Raw genomic sequence first — 15,147 nt, 5'->3', positions numbered from 1 at the left:
TATGGGTCCACCTGGTCGCATAACTTGTCAAAGCAAGGCGTCCATTCCGTGTCTGACAGTCTGCACGGAATATGGAAGGATCAAGGTCTTGTACGGAGTACGGACTACGGAGTGTTAAACCACCTGGTGCACAATATTCCCCCTCATTGGGACCAGGGGACATACAGCGCCACAAGACGGGAAGTCATAGGAGCACCGTCCATTGTGGGCGGCGTAGGCGTGTTGGCTGCCAGGAGCTTACCTGACGGCTTGGGGCCGATACTAATGCACTGGGTTTTGCCCTGGGCTGGTTGATGTAGGCTCGTGTGACAGGGCTTGAAGCATCTGGAGCAACGGCTTACTACCTTTCGACTCTCACGTACGAACTGGTTTCCCTGGTTTCCACTGGCTATCAGAGTATCCAGGATATCAGTTACATCTGTCGCAGTCTTCTCATCAATGAGAAGGTCCAACTACAATCCGGGACGCACGCTGCCAATGTTAGAGAAGGGATGTTAAGAAAAAGGATGCAAGGCTCTCAATAAGTGAAAGAAGTAGAAGGAAACTAGAGAAGAGATGAGGAGTGGGGTGAAATGAAGCAACACTGTCTGATAGGAAGAAGGGGAAAAGATCTCTACCGTTATTGTCATTAATAGATGGGGTGCTCTATACAGCACAGACAATCTGATACATCATTAAATCAAGTATTCCCAGCCACTATCCTATCACTACAGAGCAATAATGTACCCCAGACGATCATGCATCCCACTCTACTCTATACATGCATACTTGTCTCATAGGTACCCCGTACAGTGTCTGGCCTGTCGACCTAGGAACAGGGCCTAAGTACATACCGAGTACTGCTTGGTCCATGCTCTCAGACAACACCACCAGCAAACCAGCAGCAAGGGCTAGATAGAATATCACCAGTCGTGATTCAACCCGCTATCTATTTGATCACCTTCATACTCTGCAATAATCATTGTGCATTGGAGATTACAGCGTCATCATCCCTGCAAACCCACCGCATCCATCTGCTAGTGTATGTACTCAGAGTATATTTATTCTCCGCAGTGTGTACTGTGTGGTTTGCTAAGTCTATATCTGCTTCGTCTCCACTGTAAACGGCCACCAGACGTCATTTGTCTGTCGCCCTTTTTGTAATATTGACCCCCTTTTCATCAACTACTGCCTAGACTAGATAATACAATAGGTATGGTGATAGACAATTGTGCCGCGTGATCGACCCTTCGATCGTCTTTTGGTGTCTGATGCTGCGATGCTCTACGCCCATGGTTTGCCACCGCCCCCCGATATCAATGTTCAGTGTCATCATCATTCCTCCGATGCCTCACCAAATCGGATGGAATTCAACTTGCCCTCGTCCGTCCCGGGCGGCGACAGGCAGGCATGCTCCGTGGTTTTGTCAGTCTATCCTATCCTCATGATCTACATATTTTTCTCTAGTTTTCTGGCCAAATGTATCGGCAATCAGTGGCAATGGCAAAAGACCATGGTGCTGCCTGATTGTCGTCTAGGGTTGAGCTCCCGGCCCTATTCCCGCCTCGTAGGCCGTAACGGCTATCGAACCTACTCTGTAGATTGATCGTTCGATCATACTACTCTCATTCGATGATCAGGATAATCGGGATACTCAATTCAACGCGCATGCCTGGAAAAAAGCCCACCGACGCCAAACTCATGCCAGAAAATACCAAGTAGTATATACAATCACGTAATAGTATGTCGCAGTTGTGACACCCACAAAGCCACTGCCTATGCCTTGGGCCGCGCAATGAACGGATGCTTCAACGCTTCAGCCGGCGTGCACCGCTTCTCCGGGTTGAGACTCAGGCAGCGGTCCAACAGATCCACAAACAGCGCCAGTTCTTTTGCCTCACCATCCGTCATTCCTTTGGCGTTTTTGCCCATCAGCCTGGTCCTGAGGTCACGCGTGGGTTTCTTGAAATCGAGGACTTTCGTAACTAGACGTCCTGTAATCTTATCTTCTTCCGTGCTGTGGAAATTGAGCATATCATCAAAGTGCTGGTGGGTCAGCGACCCTTTCCGGAGAAGTTTGGGAGGGTATTTCCCACGACATTCCATGATCGAGCGTAACATCTGGTTATTATTTCGGCCGGTGAACAAGATCTTGCCTGTGTACAGTTCAAAGAGCGTACAGCCTATCGACCAAACATCGATTGCATGGTCGTACGGAATCCCAAGGATGATTTCCGGGGCCCTGTAGAATCGACTGACTAGATACGGCGTGATTTCGTTCTCCGTCGCCGGTGACGCCGATCCCAGGTCACACATTTTGAGCACGTTACGCTGCTCATTCACGAGCAGGTTGTCGGGCTTCAAGTCGGCATGAAGGATATTGCACTTTCGAAGCAGACTGAGTCCAAGGAAGATCTGCTGTGCATACGCTCGGATGGCGCGTAGGTTCAAGCCCACGTCCCGTCCGAATTTCTTCAAGACCTCTCGTAGGTTCATGCTGAGATTCTCAAAGACCATGCACAGATGGCCCTTGTGGTCGAAATGTCGTTCAAAACGGATGACATGCTTCTTATCCTCCGGGTCGGCCTCGCGAAGCTGCTCCAAGATGCCAATTTCCTTCAATCCGGCTTTCCTCATGGTGTCGTTCTGGCGGATAATCTTGATCGCAACAAGGCCGCCGGTTTTGGCATCTGTTGCCCGAACGACGGATGAAAACATTCCCTTGCCCAAATTCTGCTGTACATGATATCGTCCGTTGATCAACTCACCCAGCCGGACATTATAGTACCCTTCTGGATCGTCCCAGTTATCCATCATGCTGATGTCGAGCTCTTGAGGCTGAGGCACCGGCACGGCCGAGGCATGTGTTGGTTGAGTAGTTTCCTGCTTATCTTCCGCGAACATGTCATCGTCGTCCTCCGCGAACATATCATAAGGATCTTTCGCTTTGGGTTCGGGTGGCTGGACTTGGGGGGCATCTGGCATCAGAACATCCTGCTTGGCGGTCTGCGTTTCGTCGTAGCGAGCCGACGAAACGTCTCCATTGGAGTCTCCTGCGTCATGCTTCTGTCTTTCTGCTTTCATGTCAATGGTCGGATCGTAATCCGCCGCAGATGGCTCATCTTTATCTGCACCGTCCGTAGGTGCATCGTGATTAGCTATATCAGCATCATTTCCAAACTCTGGGAAAGCATCACCAGCGCTATCGTTGGGTGGTTCGGAAGCCGACCGTTGTGGAGAGACTATTGATAAACCGGTATTAGTTCAACTATCTTCAAACTATTCCACGACTCCATCAGAGTAGGCGGAGGAAAAGCTCACCTGAAGCAGCATTACTAGATCGCATCGCATCCAAGCTCGGAGTCGGCGTAGATGATTCCGTATCAGCACCAATATGTGCTTGCAGACGCAGAGGCGTTGCTTGACCTCTATACTTTGCCTTGATAGCTTCGCGCCGTCTGCGGCGAGCTTCTAACCGAGCTGCCTCATCGAGCGTTTCAGCAGGTTCTTCTGCAGTGTCTTGACTTTCCTGAACTGCGGGCGTAGTTGCACTGGAGTCCGAGTCAGCCATGCATGGATCTCAAAAAGGAAAGGGAAACTATACCTGTCTCCAATGCGTGAGGAAGGAAGAGAAGGAACCTGCTGCACCTGATTCTTTCGAACTTCAGCATCTTGTCTAGAATCTTGAGCGACGACCGGAGGGTTCCCTCGTTCGCTCACTAACTGTTCAGTAGATGACCTTCGTCTTCCAGTACCCTGGGATGCCACACTGCCCTCTCTATGGGAATCCCATTCGTCACCCGAGTACTGTTTGGGTTTTCGTATTTCCCGGTACGGTGACCGGCTTCGAGTCCGGGGTCGCTTATCCCCACGTCGATCATAGTCGTCCGTGTACCGGAGACCACCACCGTAATAATCGTCTCGGTCATAATCGTGGTAAGGCCTAGAGCGTACGTGGGCAGCAGGGCCTCGATTATAATGTCTGTCATTGTTAGGCCTGGGACCTCCGCCTCGAGATGGTTCGTGTCGATAACGCCTCTCGTGATAGTCATCCTCGCGTCGACGTTTCTGCCCTCGGTAGTCTCGATAGGGCGAGCGAGAGCGGGATCGCGATCGCGAACGCGACCAAGTCCTCGTCCTGGACGTCCGTCGGCGCGGCGATCTGCTTACAGATGCTGGAGACCTGAGGGCGGACGATGTACTGACTCTGGTTTGACGGTCAACGCTGGTGCCATTAAGAGGAAGTTGCGACGTAGTTGCCTTCGTCTCTGAGCCTGATTCGATGATCTCACCCTCAGAAGGGGTCGATGGAGACCTCGACCTACGTGACGCCATTGCAAGGATGGAGCGCGCACGGGATTTTCAATATTTCAAAGGGTCTGAGAGTTTGATCGTGGCTATCACGCGCAGCTTCAAAGAGAAGAGGAACAGAACTCCGGTTAGCAAGGTTGCTCCAGACAATCAGTTAATGGAGAAAGTGTATTGAGAAAGTCCAACCGGCTAGTGATGCCACGGCCTTTGCCAACTTGACTACCGTTTCGCACGAAGCATGTGCCTTTTTAAAATCTCGCTTCAACAGCACTCGGAGTTCTAAGATTCAAGCTGAAGAGAAGGAGAAATTTGATAGCTCCTAAGGATGAGAAAAGAACTTTGAAGAGATGAACAAGAGAGGATGAGACAGGACATGACGGAGAAAGTCTCAGTTGTTCCCTGGCGGCAGGCGGTGACGGACTGACTCCAAGGTTTTCCCGTTGGCTTTCTTGCTCGGGCGCTAGTGCCACCCCGCCCGCTGATAAGCATCTTTTTTCCTCTTTTTCTTGATATTTTTTTATCCGCTCATTTCCCCACGTCGCAGCCATCTCCGTCGTTCATCTCGTTCTAGCGACTATTTTCATCTGTTTCTCATTCTAAGACATTCTACACAATGGGTGGTGCGAGCAGAGAAGGTATGTCGTGTCCCCGTGTGGATGATGCGATACAGTCAGCTAACTCATCTGCTTTCCAGGCGGCAAGGCCAAACCCTTGAAGGCAGCCAAGAAGGAGAAGAAGGACCTCGATGAGGACGATCTGGCCTTCAAGGAGAGACAGAGAGCCGGTATGTTGTCCCTTTGTGTACGCTGATGCAAACTGGCCCGGCGCATTTGCTAACTGTTGCGGATGATTAATAGAAGCCAAGGCGAAGAAGGAGTTGTTGGAAAAGGCGAAAGGCAAAGGCCCGCTGAACACTGGGCAGCAGGGTATCAAGAAATCGGGAAAGAAATAAATTGTTTCTCAAATGATCTGCGAATCATCGTTATGATATACAACGAGCCATGATGATCTACGACCGCACCAGTGGCGCGCATCCATGTTGGCATTGATTATGCAACTTTTATTACCCGAGCATATTCACTTCTTGAGAGATAATCATTTTCAAATCAATGCATGTCAATAATAGTGAGAGAAGCGCGCATAATTTACTTTAATCAGCAGAATGTATGCCGATCCATAGCGCGCAAGAAAAATACGACACCTGAACTTCGAGATCAGAAATTCTTATTAGTGCGGAATGGGTATCACTGGCGCCCCTTTGAATAATTGCAGGATAAATCTGAATGATCTGCCAGCAGTGTAACAGTAACGCGAAGAGCGAATCTCCCAACTGAGTCGCGCCAATAAAAAGGGTATTCAAAGAACGGAAAGGGGTATGGCTCAACCAACACACATTCAGAGGCGGTGTACTGGAAATCAAAGGAACATAAATCAGAGAAGGCGACACTTTACCAACGAAAGTCAAATCATAACACTCGAAAGCAGAAATTCGAACCCGAAATTGACTGAAAAAAAGGGCTTTCCTTCAGCTGGTCACCCGCTTTACCCATAAACCGCTGCCTCCACCATACAAGTCTTGCTCGTCGCGTTTCTTCCAAAGTCTGAATAGCTTCATGCCGATCTCATGCTCCTCTCTCTTGATATCGGCTAATTCGTTGTTGAGACTGGTGACAGTCTTCTTGACCTCATCCCGGGCAGCCATGTCGTAGGCAATGGAGCTGGGCTGGATGACCTGGGTCAGTTCGTGAATTATTGTGTTAATGTTTGCCCTACGCCGTGCGAGGTTGTCCCTCCTTGCTTCCAGCATCTCAATGCGGTTTTGAGCTTGTTGTTCTGGTGGACATGGGGGGAGGTCCTTGCCATTGTCAGCCTGGGAAGGGGTTGGCTTCCTGGTTGGCTTCTTCCCGGGAGCCGCGGCACTGGGGATGGGTCTTTTGCGGGACATAATTGAGGGTGCGTTTTCTGTAGACTGGGAAGCCGCATCGACGCTCTCACGACGGCTAGGTGTAGGGCTATCGCTCTCCGTTGTGGCGCAGGTGGTTGCACTGAACCGACTGACGGGTGCATGAGCCTGGTCTCCGGTGGACAGCTTCAACTCAGCTAGGGTGGCTTCCAGAGTGGCCCCTGGAATTTCGATACGGGGTGGAACATCGCTTGTCGCACTGATGGATGGTATCGGTTTCTTCGCAATTGATGGTTGCTGGCGACTTTTGCTAGGCTGGTGTTTGTCCGGTCCTAGGGTATTATCTGCGCCTCCGGTAATTGTTGTGACTACCGACGGGACGAAACCGAGGTATGAATAGTCTGGAGATGCACGGTCGTTTTCCTTTGATCGATCGTTGCGATCGTTATTCTTTGATTGTTGGACACGTGATGACGATCTCTCCCTTGGCTTCTCCTGGATCGGATTTATCATCGGAGATCGCCCACTTGGTCCCTTCCAAGGTTCACGCGCTGCTAGAGAAAAGGGATTATCAGTTTTTGACGATGACCGTTGCCGGCCCTCTGTGTCCTGTTCTTTTGAATGACCATGGCCCTTGATCCATCTGGATGCGTTGCTTGATCCTGTGTGTTGTGATCCGAAGGAGATATCTGTGGAAAGGTTGGGTGCGAATTTATCTGAGTGACTTGTGGTTGGTGCACCGGAGAAACCATCCCATCGTGTTGTGCGATTCTGACCTGAGAGACCTTGCGTCGACGGTCTGTTGTCAGGTTGCGCAGAGCCCGCCCGCTTACGTGGGACTGGCAAATGGCTTGGGAACTTCGTGATATTGTGTTCTCCGTTGGACGTGTGATTTGACTCAATCTCGAGAGAAGAGACACGTGAGCTACCTCGACTGTGATATGCGCGACCAATAGAAATGGGCGAGTCCGGAGGTGAAATCTCTATACTCAAGTTTTCCGAGGTAGTTTCGGGATCTTGATAAAACCTGCCATCGTTCTGATGGTCCCAGGTGACTGAGCGCTGGCGACTGTGGTCGAAAGTGTCCCGAGAATAAATGGACGAAGTAACACGACGACCTGACTCTGGTCTATTCGCAGAAAAGGCCGAGTCTGAGGAATACCTGTGATTGTCAGCAGACGCTCCGCCAACCTGACAGCCACTTGCAATTTACACTTACTGTGATACGAATGGTAGGCCTTTGGGCAGTTTCTCGCCCATTCGAGCATCGGAACCCGAAGACTGGCACACGTTATCAACTGAAGATTCGTTGACCAACTTTGGGGTCTCAATTACTGGTTTCCGCGAGCGATGAAATGACACCTTCCCCCACATTCTGACCGAAGTTTGAAGTATTCTGATCGATAGTCCGATGGTTAGTGTTCTCCCCGAAGTAGGTATGATTCGGGAGACTCGCTTAGGTGAATCAAGAGAAATATGAGAGAGCAGGAGTATTCACTATGACTTACCTCTTATCTACAAAGCGAGAGAAGAAGGAATGAAGGCACCCAACTTAGGGAAGGTAATCAGCCTGGTTTGACCGTACGCATTGACATGCCCGCATGTCACCGTATAAAAAAGGAGTCAATGCAGCTGGAGAAGGCTCGAGCAGCTCCAATCAAGCTGGCTGGGAATGAAGTGTATCCAAGGAAGTGCAAAGGAAGAAAGCAAGGAGTGATACAATATGAGAGAGACCGAAAGAAAGACTGAGGGCGTGATCAGTCAAACCAATAAAAGGAAAGGATAGAAAGGTAGGAAGAAAGAAAGAAACCCGACAACGTGCTGCTGAGCACGACCAACAGAACCCCTCCGCGGATGATGAAAGCAAGCAATGAATCAATCAATCAAAACAAGAAGAAGATGAAAAGAAAACGTTGGTGACAGAGTGAGCATGACAGCACTGAGCACATGGTTTCTCTGCTGGCACTAAAGTAAGATGACACTGTTTCAGATTTCTGTTGTAGTTTAGTCTAACTTGGCTGTGAGCCCTGTGACAACAATAACTCTGTAGTTAATTTTGATGTGGTTTATTATTAGGACCATCAATCTATGGCTCTAAACCTAAGGGAGTAGAGTCCGGAGGAGCAAAGGTAATTCAGGAGTAAACACGGCTGAGACCCTTATCTTCAAGTCCAAGCTTCAATACCTGGAAATACATCCGACTATTGAAGTTAAAAATAACTAGCATCACAATTCAATGATGAACTACGTAATATCAAAATATCAGAGTTAGGGACCCTGCTTCCTCAAAAATCAGGCCGCCACAGCCGGTGGTAATATTAATTAAGCGTGTGGTAGGCCAATACCTTAACCGTACTAGGCAATCTCCGCAAATTCCACGGTCGGAAGCCGAAGTTGACGTCCGCCATGACGGCTTACTCTCGACTTCTGGACTCCATATCATCATCGTCATCATCGTCCCGTCTCGACGTCGACTTGAGCCGTCTTGGAGTCAACTCAGAACTCAACTAGTCGCTTTCCACACTTTAAAATGGCTTCAGCAGGTATTCCTCCTCGCCGAAACTTGGATAGAACCAAATGCTTACCACTTTCCAGGAGACGGTGCCGTTTCCCCGCCCGCGGAAGTGTATGTTCTTGCCTTAGCACCTCTCAAGAAGCCCTGAACATGAACATGGCTGACGTCTCCATCGGTCAAGAATGTCAATTGCGACCCCCATCAACCTCATCCTCGTGTCTCTCTTCGCAATCCTGGTCTACATGCAACTTCGCCCCAAGGCACCCGTCACCCTCCCGCAAGCTCCCCCACCCGTCGTCTTCCGCACCTTCACACCAACAACCCTCCTCGAGTACAATGGTGAAGGCGATAAGCCCGTCTACCTTGCCGTCCGTGGACGAGTCTTCGACGTGACCCCAGGCAAGAACTTCTACGGTCCTGTATGCCTGCACCTTAGACCTTGATATTTCAAGACCAATCAACTGATGCCCGTTGTCTACTCCAGGGCGGACCATACGAGAACTTTGCCGGTCGCGACGCATCGCGTGGGTTGGCACACCAGAGCTTCGATGTCGAGATGCTCACTCAAGATCTAAAGGGTCCGTTGGACGACCTCAAAGATCTCAACGAAGAGCAGTTGGAGAACCTTCAGTCCTGGGAGGAGCGGTTCCTGGAGAAGTATCTTGTTGTGGGTAAGTTGGTTGCAGAGGGTGATCCTGAGGCGCCAAAGTCGTGAACGGTGTCTATCGCTATTACAGCAAGTTTACGAGGAACGTGTCCGGCTGCGCATTTACCCTCTGTCTGGTGAGCTACCGCGTCGGGCTGTTGACAGGACCATACAAAGCGGAGTACCAATAAAAGAAGCGTTCGGATTTGATGGTGATGCCTAGAAAGGGATCTTCATGGTATGATATACGGAGTATGTTTGTGTTCAATCACTTTCACCCTTCTGCCGGCAGATGCTACCATCAAAAGCAAATGATTTATGGGGCCAGAGGCAGTTGAACTAAAAACATTGGTCTACATAATCTTTCAATAACTTTTCCTTGTTACTAGACTAAACATTGCATGGTAATTGTGACATTGCAAAAGATTGCCCCAAAGATTATTTCAGAATCATCGTAACTTCCATGAAAACAAGACTAACCTAAGAAAAGCCTCCAGTCCAACCCCATCCTGCAAACCTCATAAATGAAAGTAAAATACAATCGTCATTCGTTAGAAAATCTAGAGTTCCGAGCGGATCTTCTCGGCGCCCTCTGAAGCCTTAGCCTTCGCCTTCTCAGCGGCCTCCTGGCCTTGAGCTCGGCCACTCGAGGCTCCAATCTTCAGCTGGTCCATGACCCACTGGGACCATTCCTGGAGCTTGGAGTATAGGATACCCTGTGGGCTAGTGGTTCCGTATCGGAAGTATTGGGCATGTCGTCTGGCTGCGGCGCGCAGCTCGTTGACACTAGAACCCTGGTAGGTGGGAATGCCATAGGAATCAAGATATGCCTTGAGCTCGGAGCGGGACCAGGTGTCAAACGTCGTGTCCTTGGCTGCTTCAGTGGCTTGAGCCATGTAAGAGGTGGCAGATGCCAGGTTTGCTCCTCCAGCCTTGGAGGCTTTAGCGTATGCCTCCTGAGCCTGCTTCATGAGCTCGTCGCGGGTGATGTCTGCGCGGTGAGCAGCCTTGGCGTTCATGGAAGACAGGTATTTCCTACGAGCGAAGTCAGAAAAATGTGATTTGGCACGGACAAGGGGATTTTCCTTACTTCAACTGGTCAGTGTTCCAGGTGTCAAAGGTCCAGGCAGTCCATCCGGTTGCGGCCTTGTGTTTGTTCAGTCTGACCTTGGCAAGAAGTTCGTCGCGCTTGCTCGACTGAGGAACAGGAACTCCGCGAGCATCCAAGAAGGCCTTGAGACGAGAGTCTGACCATGTCTCAACAGCCGCATCGAATGCATCCTGGGCCTTCAAACTGGCTAGATCGCTTGCGCGGGTGTACTGGTTGCCAGCCTTGGACGTAGCAGCGCCGATCAAGCTTGTCGCGGACTCGGAAGCGGTCTTGGAAGCAACGGAGGCCTGACTCACAAGAGAGGCACGGTGCTTTCTGGCTAAAGCAATAAGCTCATTACGCTTCGAGCCCTGGGGCACCTTGACGTTGTGCTCATCAAGGAACTTCTTCAAATCGGAGTCTGACCAAGCGTTGAACAATGCCTCACTCAAGCTCGACTGCGCAGCTTCGGCTGATTTGGTGGCGGAGGCCGCGATGTTGCGCGCCTGCAGACTGGCTAGTCTGGCATGGCGACGAACAGACGCGATAAGCTTGTCCCTGGTTGTTGGCTGAGGCACAGGCCAACCACGCTCATCCAGCCACTCCTTCAGATCGGACTCAGTCCAGTGCTCGTAGAGCCAATTACCAGGGTAGTGCGCAGTCTCGCCAACTTTTTTCGCGATGGCCTCGTAGTTTTCACGAGCAGCCTTCAGGAGCACGTCACGCTTGCGAGGTTGAGGAACAGGAACGCCATGGCGGTCAAGGAATGCCTTGAGATGAGAGTCTGACCAACTATGGGTGTGTTAGCAGAGATTGTTGCAATCATACGTCCAAAATGCAGATTACTCACGTATCAAAAATCCATTCTTTGGCATGATGCCACTGGTCAACGCTATTCTCGGCTACATGTCCCAGAGGCTTCTGAACCTTGGAGTCCCAGTTGGCCTTGACCAAGTTTTCGAGATCTTTTCGGTCGGCCGGGGTGGGATAAGGGATGTCTGGATCATCGTCAGCCGCGTGTATGCTTAGGGTATCGACGAGGAAAATGCGAACCATGATCGGAGAGCCATCGTTCCAATTCAGTTTCGTGCCATTTGTTGTAAGCTAGAGTCACATGGTTAACACGAGAGCCTGAGAAGGACAACTGAGATTAAAGGGAAATGGATTGCCTCAAACACACCTGCTTTGCTGAGCCAGTTGAACGCTCCGACCGCCTGCGTGGTCGCGAGGAAGAACACTAGGCTGGAGCCTAGATTGAGTCTCATCCTGGAGGTAGTTTCCTCTAATCACTCCTATATGAGCGCAAATCTCGATCCGTATAGATCCTGTGTGGCGATGTTAATAAGAGGAAGCCCGTTGAAGCTCTAGTTGAGGTGTGAATGAAGGGGGTGTCGCTTACAAGGGGGGGTGACTGCTGGGGTGCTTTCTTGAGGAAAAGTAACAATAAAAAAGTCACGTATCTTTCAGGGATACAAAGTACTTAAATGGTATGAGAATTGAGGTCGAAAGAGAAACTGAGAGCGAGCAGATGTTGGCAATATGATGCATTTGGAGGAGATGATAGACGAGTGACGTAGGTGCTGCTGAGTGGTAGCCGGTTTCCATGCTTCTTGTGTTGTGAGTCCAAGTACTGGCGTCATCGCAGAGCTTCCTCTGAGCTCTAGCCTCAATGAGCAACACCTTATTGTTCTTGCAGAGGTTTTTGCTTTTTAGGACCCCGCTTGGTTTGAAGACAACCGGTATCCATTAAATATACAAGATACTAGTTATGCGGCAGATACACTCCGTAGATAGGCACTAGACTAAGCACCCTACCTAACAGTAATACAGTTAAGCTAGGTACCTTTGGCCGCCCAGCTACTGATTAAGTTAGCGTAGTCTGAAAAGCGGGGACCTCTTGTTATCAGCATCCATCTTTACCAGCAGTAAGAGACTCATTTCCCTTCCTATACACCAACAGATACCACTACTATTATGAACTTTTGCTATTAGTCTGAGCAAGAAGGACTTAGGATAATTCTCTAGCTGGCTACCTTATCACGAAGGAAGTTATCGACTCATTTGGATTTCTGATCACGAAATGCCCTCTCGATAGACTTGATTACCAAGCTTACGGCTCTCCGAAGACAGCAACTAAGGAGACAAGTTTCCTGTTCACTTCACGTTCGTCTGAACAGCTATATATAACCTTCATCCGAAGACTTTGAGCCTGCTGCGCTCGCTCAATAAACATGGACACCCCCGATCTCGAATGCACCCATCTCACCTCACCAGACTATAAGAACTTCGTCCTGTCTATGTACGATCCCGAAGATGCTGCTCTGGTTCCTGTGACCTTCTACTAATAAACACAGTCTGATTATATTCGGGATTCTCCTGTCGTATCTCCCCCAGCATATTCGCATAATCAACCTCAAAAGCTCCTTCGGTATCTCGCCATACTTCGTCCTCCTGGGAACCACTTCAGGTACCTCGGCATTCGCAAATGTTGCGACACAACAACAGAGTTTACAGGATGTGGCATGCTGCAAGAACATCAATGGACTAGCTTGCTTCGGGGGACTACTCGGCATCTTCCAAGTCGGGACACAGTGGCTCTGCTTTGTTACCATGTCAGCTCACCTACTATCTGCCCTACTATCTGCCCGGTAGCGTTCGTGTGGCTAATGCAAGATCGTTTACAGCCTGCTTCTATTCGTCATTTACTTCCCCCGAGCCACCTCTCCAACCTCGCCTACAGAATCAGAATCTTCGGCGAGGAATGGCCCAACATATAGAACAGCCTTGATTGTCAGCGGTATTTGTATCCTCCACGCCGTGGTGACGTTCATCACCTCTGTCGCAATCGCAGTCAACCAACCATCTCAGCTTCAGGCATGGTCCAACTTCTCAGGGGTGGTGGCTGCCATCCTCGCTTCGATCCAGTACTTCCCTCAGATCTACACTACTTTGAAGTTGCGGTGCGTGGGTAGTCTGAGCATCCCCATGATGTGTATCCAAACCCCGGGAAGTCTTGTGTGGGCAGGCAGTCTAGCTGCACGACTGGGACCAAAGGGGTGGAGCACATGGGGCGTGTTGATTGTGACGGCATGTTTACAAGGCACGCTTTTGGTACTGGCCGTCTTTTTTGAATATTTTGGGCCCAACAAGCAGCGCAACCATCGCCATGGCAAAGATCGTCCTCCGAACGGTACTGGAGAAGGCCCAGAGGAAAGAGACCATGAGCAGCCGTCTGAGGAAACGCCACTTCTTCAAGGTCAGTGATCTATTTAGCGCAGAATCGACCGAGCTTTCGCATCAGGAACGGGCACCCTTCGGCTTGTTTTCTTTGGATTTTCCCTAGACTGTTTTCCCGAGGCTGCTGAGCAGCTCGGACTGCATTGTGTTGAACCCACGAAGGAGAGACTGTCTCAGCGAACCGATGTCATGTCTTTTGACATAGAAAAGTAGAAGTTTCATCAACTATATTCATTTGACGAAACCAACGATAGAATAAATGCTTTCGGGTGCATGCAACATTCGGACTGCCGTTGTGCGGCATCCATTAGAAGACATGCCTTGACTTCTCTCGTATTCATTATCGTAATGTGACCATTTCCTTCCCGTCACCAGAAGTCTCACCCAGTGCCCTTCCGGCCAACCCGCAATCCTTTCACATCAATTCCTTTACGCAGGGTAGATGAGTCGGAACATGTCGTTGAAGACATAGTAGCTCTCACCCTCACGAAGAAGCTGGAAAGTCTGAGAGTAGCTCATGGGCTTCTGCTCCTCATCGACCTGTTTGATATCAGTACCACAATCCTACAACAACGAACCAAACGGAAAAGGCCTAACGTACCAGCAGACCACCGGTGACCATGACCATGATGCCGCCCTCCGTGTTCGAAGGTTGAGCATCGAAGGTCGCGATCTGGTGCTGCACCTTCTGGAAGGGGAGAGACTGTCGCAAGATTAACCCTCTGCGCCATTACTGAATCACACTGGAGAGAACACGAACCGTCAACTTCTCGACAATGCCGCTGACACCCTGGACCGAGGAGGTTTCGAAGGTAAGCATAGAGTGGTCACGCTATAGTTTGTCCGTCGTGGTCAGTTTCCGCGGGATATTCACTTTCGCAAATGGCGACGGTGATGCGGTAATCATACGTAGAGACTGGCCAACGCCTGACGGTTGGTGTCGAAGGTCTGGTAGTAGAATTGCACGAACTGCTCTGTTGATTGAGAGGGGAGGGGTCAGAATCTCCTGGCCGTGTTTGTGCATCCGGGGTCAACCAAGGAATACGTACGAGCAATGTTTTGGAAGTCTAAGAATTTGTGATAAGTTAGTTCAAATTTTCTCTTAATATATGCATTGTGAAGGACGATGGTCGTGCATGCGACTGGCCTCAACCGCTGTGGAGGGGTTTAGGGAGGAGGGGCAGCAAAACATCAAGCAAAATAATAGCCATCAACAAAGACATGACGCAGGTCAGGAATGTTGTGGGACAAGACTTACCGGCCATTTTGATGAGTATACTCTACTTCAGAGCGGACGAAAGCAAAAAGAGGAATAAGAAAGGGATCTTTGGTAGTCTGAGAAGAGAGGATCGGATCGCAAGTTGATATTTGAGTCCGAGAGGGGAGAGGTGTGGGCCCTGAACCGTGAGGCTTGGGGCGTCTTTTTATCGCCCGCCGATAAATGTTCCTGCCTGAACATCAGACAC

The 15,147-nt window shown here is 50.0% G+C and overlaps 7 protein-coding genes across 7 annotated transcripts; 3 read left to right on the top strand and 4 right to left on the bottom strand.

Annotated features, from left to right (window-relative positions):
* Positions 1-1,755: 1,755 nt before the first annotated feature.
* Positions 1,756-4,314, bottom strand: Asppvi_006586 (putative serine/threonine protein kinase (Prp4); the record flags this gene model as incomplete). Its single annotated transcript, XM_043302487.1, has 3 exons — positions 1,756-3,221; positions 3,301-3,530; positions 3,584-4,314. The coding sequence occupies 3 exons, from the start codon at positions 4,312-4,314 to the stop codon at positions 1,756-1,758; spliced, it is 2,427 nt and encodes an 808-aa protein (XP_043158422.1).
* A 589-nt stretch (positions 4,315-4,903) lies between these two features.
* Asppvi_006585 (translation machinery-associated protein 7) lies at positions 4,904-5,242 on the top strand (the record flags this gene model as incomplete). Its single annotated transcript, XM_043302486.1, has 3 exons — positions 4,904-4,925; positions 4,985-5,074; positions 5,148-5,242. 3 exons carry the CDS (start codon positions 4,904-4,906, stop codon positions 5,240-5,242), a joined length of 207 nt encoding a protein of 68 aa, XP_043158421.1.
* A 573-nt stretch (positions 5,243-5,815) lies between these two features.
* Positions 5,816-7,567, bottom strand: Asppvi_006584 (uncharacterized protein; the record flags this gene model as incomplete). Its single annotated transcript, XM_043302485.1, has 2 exons — positions 5,816-7,355; positions 7,413-7,567. 2 exons carry the CDS (start codon positions 7,565-7,567, stop codon positions 5,816-5,818), a joined length of 1,695 nt encoding a protein of 564 aa, XP_043158420.1.
* Positions 7,568-8,890: 1,323 nt separating this feature from the next.
* Positions 8,891-9,423, top strand: Asppvi_006583 (cytochrome b5-like heme/steroid binding domain-containing protein; the record flags this gene model as incomplete). Its single annotated transcript, XM_043302484.1, has 2 exons — positions 8,891-9,127; positions 9,193-9,423. 2 exons carry the CDS (start codon positions 8,891-8,893, stop codon positions 9,421-9,423), a joined length of 468 nt encoding a protein of 155 aa, XP_043158419.1.
* Positions 9,424-9,914: 491 nt separating this feature from the next.
* ish1 (double-strand break repair enhancer MSC1) lies at positions 9,915-11,709 on the bottom strand (the record flags this gene model as incomplete). The annotated part of the gene is made up of 5 exons (XM_043302483.1): positions 9,915-10,389; positions 10,445-11,236; positions 11,295-11,442; positions 11,498-11,548; positions 11,625-11,709. 5 exons carry the CDS (start codon positions 11,707-11,709, stop codon positions 9,915-9,917), a joined length of 1,551 nt encoding a protein of 516 aa, XP_043158418.1.
* Positions 11,710-12,675: 966 nt separating this feature from the next.
* Asppvi_006581 (PQ-loop repeat-containing protein) lies at positions 12,676-13,708 on the top strand (the record flags this gene model as incomplete). The annotated part of the gene is made up of 3 exons (XM_043302482.1): positions 12,676-12,743; positions 12,799-13,056; positions 13,129-13,708. 3 exons carry the CDS (start codon positions 12,676-12,678, stop codon positions 13,706-13,708), a joined length of 906 nt encoding a protein of 301 aa, XP_043158417.1.
* A 402-nt stretch (positions 13,709-14,110) lies between these two features.
* On the bottom strand, positions 14,111-14,946 carry Asppvi_006580 (nuclear transport factor 2 family protein; the record flags this gene model as incomplete). The annotated part of the gene is made up of 6 exons (XM_043302481.1): positions 14,111-14,221; positions 14,283-14,384; positions 14,442-14,513; positions 14,591-14,655; positions 14,731-14,748; positions 14,940-14,946. 6 exons carry the CDS (start codon positions 14,944-14,946, stop codon positions 14,111-14,113), a joined length of 375 nt encoding a protein of 124 aa, XP_043158416.1.
* Between the last annotated feature and the right edge of the window lie 201 nt (positions 14,947-15,147).

This window comes from Aspergillus pseudoviridinutans, assembly GCF_018340605.1.
Source record: "Aspergillus pseudoviridinutans IFM 55266 DNA, scaffold_4, whole genome shotgun sequence".
Classification (NCBI taxonomy): Eukaryota; Fungi; Ascomycota; class Eurotiomycetes; order Eurotiales; family Aspergillaceae; genus Aspergillus; species Aspergillus pseudoviridinutans.
Note: the sequence above shows the minus strand (reverse complement) of the source record. Positions and strands in the feature narration are given on the sequence as shown.